The sequence below is a fragment of the Heliconius melpomene genome, chromosome 4, assembly GCF_056956725.1.
Source record: "Heliconius melpomene rosina isolate 202511_hmr_F chromosome 4, ASM5695672v1, whole genome shotgun sequence".
Lineage (NCBI taxonomy): Eukaryota > Metazoa > Arthropoda > Insecta > Lepidoptera > Nymphalidae > Heliconius > Heliconius melpomene.
Window position 1 is genome coordinate 1,639,395 of NC_140392.1, and position 7,681 is coordinate 1,647,075.

A 7,681-nucleotide genomic window follows, 5' to 3' on the forward strand; every position below is an offset into this window, starting at 1 on the left:
GAAGTCAGTGAAATCATTCTACAAAGATGCGAATAGGAAAACTTATAATAACATAATCTCACAAAGAAATAGAAAAATATCTAAGAATTACATAATTACAATTCTTAATTATTTTTTTTATTCTAACAGAAGCGTTTTAAAAACTTGCTACGCCTAAATAGTATATAAATTGTTACATTCGTATTATATAATGTACTTTTATATCGAGTTCTTTAATAGTGACAATGATAAAAGACTCTGGTACAACAAACTTGGTTTTTAGGATTCCGTATCGAAAAACAGAATCTTTTTAGGATCGGTTTGTTATCCCTCTGCCATCTGTTTGTCTGTCTGTGTTGTAGGGTACTCCCCGTGGACCAACAATTTTGAAAAATTGCAATTATGAACTTATAATACAAATAAAAGAAAGATTTCGAATAATAAAAAAATATTTATTTACCACAGAAAAATATTTCATACAAAATGTGATTATACAAACCCCCAAACTTAACATTGTCAACTTTATTAAGTTGAACTTGACGTCGACCTGCTACGCGATTTTGTTTCTATTAGATACAGAACCCTCAGTGACTAAATGTAATGCACACCTAACTAGTTTTATTATGTCTCGTGTTAAAAAGATTGGTGAAGCACTCTACCTAATACGCAACGCTCTCACAAAGGCGAAGGGGAACCTTTGTTAGGATGATACTTGATGTTCATCAAAGGTTCAAAATTAATAGCATATTTAAGTACATCACAAGTGTGTTTCTTAGGTAGGAGACATCAAAGATTTTTTTAAGACATTCCTTCCCACAATTTCCGCTGAATGTTCGAGACATTGCGTGTTAAGTGATGGAACTCAACGCCGCGCTTAGTGTTAGACTAGAACGCGGAAATTAAATTCATCCTCCTTAGTGGGTGGGAATCGAACCAATAAGAACTAAGAACTGTTGCGTTTAACATAAAAGTTAAAGTTTCATCTTAATATTAATATACCAATGGAATATCCTCGCCAGAAAGCGTGTAGTCTTATAAAGTAATATTACTTCTTAAAAAGTTACGACGTCGTTGGGCCTTTGTATCAAGATAAGTTCCACTTCACGGTGTAAGTTTCTAAACACTCGTTTATTATATGAAACTTGTTGAAGGCATTTTTTTCGTTTATGTGTAAAACATCTTATAAATACTTAATATTTCAACTTTCTCTTTTCATTCCATTATTTTTTTTATCAACTTCACGTTGTATCCCGTACACAGCAGGAAAGCAGAGGGAACCTAATGTTAAGACATTCCGTTCCCCACTTTCTGCCGCTGCGTTCTGCGCTTTTGCCTCGACAGCAGAGCGAAGAGATGGACGTAAAGAAATATTTCACATCCTCTAGTGGGGATCGAACCCAAAACCGTCGCGTTTCAGTCACACCCTTGTGCCGCTGCGTCACGACGGCCTTACGGTTATTTTATTGTTACTATGATTATGGTTAAGTATAGTTCGAAATTATATTCAATTCAATCTCCATTGGGAATAAATATTACAACTACACAAAGCCCATGCAAATAAGATTATGCTATGAGTAATTATCAATTAATATAACCGAACTATGATTGAAATAGAATGCACGAATAATTTAATGTGTTATTAATTTTGTCGATTATGGAACGTGACAAACTAAAACGTGACAAACTAAAACCAATGTCAAATTAATGACGTTTAGCTTTGCTTCATCACTTTACGTTTCTAAACAAAAAAATAGAATATGTAATCGTTTGTTGTTTTACTCTTTAACTAAATTAATTCATTATATATTAAGGGTTCCGTACCTTATACGAAAAATCCAAGCTCTTATAGGTTCATAGTTTTGCCTGTATTATTACCAAATGTCTACATGACTCATTTCACAAACAGTCACAGGAAGCACAGGAAAAATTAAGCTTCTAAGTCAGTAACGCAATCAGAAGTTACGAACATTTAAGTATTCATTGTTTTTGTAGCCTGTTGTATGAAAATTGCCACTGTCAAAATATTATTAGAATATTTTTCGTGGGCCTCTAATGATAAGATTTGACTTAAAACTTACGAAACAAATAACAGAAAAAAAATCAATAAATATAGAAAAGTTTAAATATATAAGAAAAAAATATATCTAGCCGCGATCCAGTGAGGGGGTCCGACTCGCATTTGATCAGTTTTTCTAAGAAATGAACATTTTCTCCACCTTGCATACCTAATGACAACTTCATTGTAAAAAATCCCAATAAACGAGACATTTTAAACAAAATCCACAAACATATTTTTCCCACTGCACCAGCATATTTAACCTTCCTCAGTGGTCACAGTCTCCGCTCAGCGTGGCGGGCGGCGCTGCGGAGTCTCCGCCGGAGGGGTTTCGTCGCGCGGCCCGGGGCTCCTTCTCAGCTATACTGGACCTGTTAACGGCTACTGCTAACTTGGATCAGCGGCATGTGAGTTTGTTTATAGTTTGTAGGATTTGTTTTTGATGTAACTTTTTAGTTGTTACTTATAGAAATATAAAAGAAACCATTTGAATAATATTGAGATATAATTTGTATTATTTTCGTCTTTTCTTCAATACAAAGTAATAAAATATTACAAAACGAATATAATATTTTTGTCTTTTTTCCACATTTTTTCTGTTTGTTTATTATCTGTTAAAATATATATTTTTTATTAGCTTCACCCTGTATTCCACATAGCAAGGTAGGCAGAGGGTGTTATGTTAAGACACTCTGTTCCCTACTTTTCGCCGAATTCTGGAGGCATTGCGTGTCGATTGACGGAACACAACGCAGCATCAATCCCTCGACACCAGAGCAAAGAGATAAAGATGTAAATTTAAGTAAATATTTAATTTCCTCGAATGGGGATAGAACCCACAAGCAATCGCGTTTACAGTCACACTTGGTGCCCGCCTTAATCATAAAATACTATTATTATAAAGGCACATTAACTGATAAATCAAAATTACTTACCTATTGTTTTACAATTTTACCCTAAAATTTTATCATAGCAATATTAAATTTAAACATCAAAGCTCGTAACTTAGCTTCGGCATGTTATACCTTAATTAAAATATTATACAAGTTCAAATCCCGGTAACGACTGTGGAGTTTAAACTATCCAGTCTAATAATTCCTCTAATTAGCGTCCAATTACGGAGGTCTCAATGGCAGACGTCGAGTAATGCACAATCGACCCGTCCGCTCTGGAATATTTATAAATATAACACAGTTTTATTTTCGTTTTGAATATTTAATTCTAAATCAAAATTCACTGTACTGCACCACTTCACGGTGTATCCCGCACACAGCAGGGTAGGCAGAGAGTGGCAGTAGATGTTAAGACACTCCGTTCTCCACTTCCTGCCGAATTTTGGAGGCGTGTTGAGTGGCAGAACTCAACGCCGCGCTTTGCCTCGACACCAGAGGAAATGGGAAAGTTGAAGAAATGGGATCGCTGCATTTTGTATGAAATTCACGTTATCTAAACTTATAGAGTACCTACTTCCCGTGGAATTACAGTTATGAAATTTAGCACAAAATAAAAAAGTATTACTTATTAAATATATATTATATATGAATAACTTGTTTAATAAAACATTGCTATAATTTTGATAAAACAAACAATATTAATATAAAAATATCGTTCCACAAGAAATACTAACGATATCCAAATATTTTTTGATTAGATCAAATATCACGTACGACGACCGCACGACAAATAACATTCTACATGGAAAACTACTCAAATTCTTCTATTTTATTAACTTAGAACGTCCTATTATATCCCTTTTAGTTAGAATTGACTTTCTCGACCATTTTCCGGCCCCCGGGCACTTGCGGATTTCAAGGATTGCTTACTTAGGACTTTAAGAAATATGAGATTATTTAATAATATATTACCTATGTTCATATTTCAACGCTTGTATGCGTATGGATGGTTTTGAATAAAAAAAATATTAATTAATTTGCAAGGAATATTTTTGTTTTAATTTGGAGAAAATTTCGCTTTTTTTTAGTAAAGTACAGGTTTTACTATTTTTTGGTGAATTTCTTCAAATTAGAACTCAAGTTCCACGGGAGAATATGAAGTTATATATTATGGTTAAAGCAACTTATTAATAATAGCTTAAGCTTTGCAGTTTTTACGTCGCCACAAGACGTTTACTTAATTGCCTCGGAACAGACTTTTAAGTACTTAAAAGTAAACAAAAAATATCATTATTTTTTTCGCTTCACGCTGTATCCCGTACATTAATAGGCAGAGGGCAACTCGGAACCCAGTGTTTAATCACTCCATTCCCATTAAGATACTTCCTTCCCCCACTTTCCACCAAATTTTAAAGGCGCGTTGAGTGGTGAAAACTCAACGTCACGCTTTGCCTAGTCACAAGAGCGGTGAAATAAAATTAACCAATTTTTCATTTCCTCGTCTGGGAATCGAATCCACAACCTGTCGCGTTTAACGTCGCACGCTTGTGCCTCCACGTTTCAATTAGCCTCCTTATATTTTTGGAAATTATATTATTTTCATAACATTTATTTTTCTAACCTACTTCTATTACAAAATTGAATTTACTTTTCAGAAATAACAAAGAAAAACATAGTCGAAATAAAAGCTTATTTCGTCCTTTTCCCTTGATCGTCATTTGTACTGCTGAAAAATATTTATTTGGCCCTAATAGGCGAATCCACTTGTCCATTTATCGAGCCCCTAATTGAATTACGTCGGATTGCCGGCGCTCAACGACGCAAATAGGGAATGACAAGTTAATGATGTTTAGAGAGGAGATTGGCCAAATCTGTTTGTGTGCGTACACTGATAGAGTGGTGCTTAAGTGCCTTTTGTATTTTACAATACATATGTTGTGCTATTTAAACTTACATATTGCTTCAGTTATAATGATGAAAGCTGAGTTTTTTTTTAACCTCGCGCTGTAACAAGCCAGTTTTCGAGACATTAAGTATCACCGCACTCTGTCTTGATATCGGAGCGAGAACTTACCTTAACTATCATATTTTCTGGTATAATTTTGTCGAGACAATTTTTGGCGTGGAGTTTCGCCGCTTAATACGCCTGACAGACTGATGGTAATAGGCGCTAGAAAAATATACTTTCATTTAAAATTTGACTTCCGTTAACGAAAATCAGTCCTTTTCTGAGCACGAATTGAGATATTTATAAACATAGGTAAGTAGGTAGGTACCTATAATATTTGGTTTCGGTTTATTTTTGATGCCACATCTATATATGTTGATGTTATGCTGAGGTATTTTGAAGTTTTTCCTTATTGTATTTTGGCAGACTTATTTGTATTTATTTTTGTTTCGTAATTTTTTTATGAAGACAACTTTCATGATTCGCTTACTTTTCCTTTCGACTGTTTATCAATACGTTGAAATGAAACTGATACATTTCCCTTAGATATTATAAAAATGAGGTTAATATTTTGACTGTTACCATAGACAAAAAATATATAAAAAAAAACAGCTTCACCTTCCGCATAAGTAAGATAGGCAGAGGGAACGTGAGTGTTTAAAAATTTTAATCAAATATATCTCCGGCTATATACCTATACCTAGTTGCTTACAATTTTAGAGACAAAAGTCTCGCTTTCCTCCCCGAGAAAAATCTGGCAACGCCAATTCATATACTCTTGGTTATTAGTACATATACTTCTAGTTGTTCCCTACATCTTGTCAGTTAAAAGTTTTCACACAATGTCAATTTCCCGTCATCAATATCAATTTGCAGCTTGCGGCTTGCGCTTTATTGCATTTCGTTACTTCGTTAGCCGAGACTCGACTCAGGGACAAATTCAATAAATAATGGACGAGCTTGTCAGTGTAGCGACTAGCGATGCTTCTGAAACACTTTTAACCTATTTTGTGTGGAACTGTCGTCTGTAACCACTTATTGTTTATTTAGGATTTGTTTTAATTTGATTGTTATTTCTGTAAAGGAAGTACCTAGGTAGGTAATGTATTTTTTTTACAAAATAAATATATGAAGGATTATGAAAATATTAGAAAACTATTGACTAAAGAATACTTTACTTATAGTTGTCCATATGACATAGGTGTACCTTCATGCTATGATACCTATCTATCAAAGTAAAAATTGCTATAATTATGTGCCGACACGTAACGTTACTCCCGATAATATATTTAAATATTTTAAGTACCTACACATGATGTAGGTATCAATGTATAATTGATACGTACAATAAAATTGTAACTGGTCGCTGTCTGACCATCTAAGATATAAGAGAAAAATTTATGTTGAGGGCAACAAAATACAGCCAGACTGTTTTCAATTATTTTATCTGTCTGGCTGTGTGCGTGTGTACGCTAATATCAGAAACGGCTTAACCGATTTAATAAAAGATGATTTATTTTTATGATTAAAAGAGTTAGGTATACCAATATTAAGTATTTTGTTTGAAATAACAGCTTTTTATTGAATTGATTCATGCTTTAGTTTTCAATAGATATTGTCTTTAAAATAACAATGTTATTAGAACACGAATGCCGTTAGTAAACAAATAAATTATGTAGTTTATGCAGGCGAAGCCGCGGCCGTGTCGCCAGTAAATAAGTAAAACACCTAAACCTTTTACGTTGAGTATTTTAGTCAATTAATGACATTTTGGTCAACAATTTAATCCTAATAAACGAGGGTACTAATACAATTTCAGGAGCACTCCGACGGGTCAACGACCCCGCGCAATGAGGACAAATCAGATGGACAGTCTCCCGCCGCTAATGAAGGTAATTTTGTATGTAATTTAATTAATATTTGTCTTAGAAATAATTGTATATTTTAATAAACTTACTTATTAAGTATTCCGAACACAGCAGGGTAGGCAGAAGGAATCTGGGAACCTAGAGTTAAGATACTCCGTTTTTATTAATATACTTTTGTTTTCCACCGAATTCTGCAAGCATTGCCTGTTGAGTGGCGAAACGCTGCTAGAACGAGGAAATAATTGCTTCGAGTGGGAATCGAACCCCCCTTACGCAAAGACTAGCCTAGATCAACTTCTTTTTTCAAAAAGGGAAAATTCGTAAAAAAAATATTTTCTAAAATAGACATAATATATCAGTATACAATATTTTTTTAATTGAAGGTGAAGGAGACAGTGAAAGGTGATGGTCAGCAAGCACGCTCCTAGACCGTCTCGCTCAGCGCGGGTTCGCGGCCGACACGCGACTGGCTCTGCCCCCCACTGGTATGAGACGTCTTTTGTTTACATGGAGAGATTTTTTAATTTCATAATTAACGACGATATAAAGACGTTTTTTAGAGGAGTGTTATCTTTAGAATGGCAAGTAATTACAATGATTTTTAAAAATTTCTATAGCTATTAATTGAAAACTTTTTTAATAGGGGCGACAAAGGAGCGAGCTAGAGTACCTGGAGGCTTTGTGAGAATTGAATACCCCGTTATTTATCAATGGGCATTTAAAACTCATAAATGCGTTCTTAATAACAATAACTTTGCCCATCTTATCCAATTCATTTACTGTGTTAGCTTAGTTAACTGAATATTAACATTTAAATTATTTTTGTGTCGATGATGACGCTTTAAATTATTTCCATTTCTCCAGTTCGATGAGTTTACATTCCGCCATAACACGCATTATGTTCAAAATGGACAGAAAGTGGAAAATATACTATAAA

At 34.1% G+C, this 7,681-nt stretch overlaps 1 protein-coding gene across 1 annotated transcript in view; it reads left to right on the plus strand.

The window, feature by feature from the left end:
- The window catches only part of LOC146539371 (uncharacterized), a 48,798-nt gene that overhangs the window by 37,694 nt on the left and 3,423 nt on the right, over positions 1 to 7,681 (plus strand). Inside the window, exons 9-11 of the mRNA XM_085185031.1 lie at positions 2,308 to 2,442; positions 6,696 to 6,768; positions 7,128 to 7,229. Coding sequence (XP_085041157.1) covers positions 2,308 to 2,442; positions 6,696 to 6,768; positions 7,128 to 7,150 — 231 coding nt within the window. The 3' untranslated portion in view covers positions 7,151 to 7,229. The remainder of the gene's footprint in view (positions 1 to 2,307; positions 2,443 to 6,695; positions 6,769 to 7,127; positions 7,230 to 7,681) is intronic.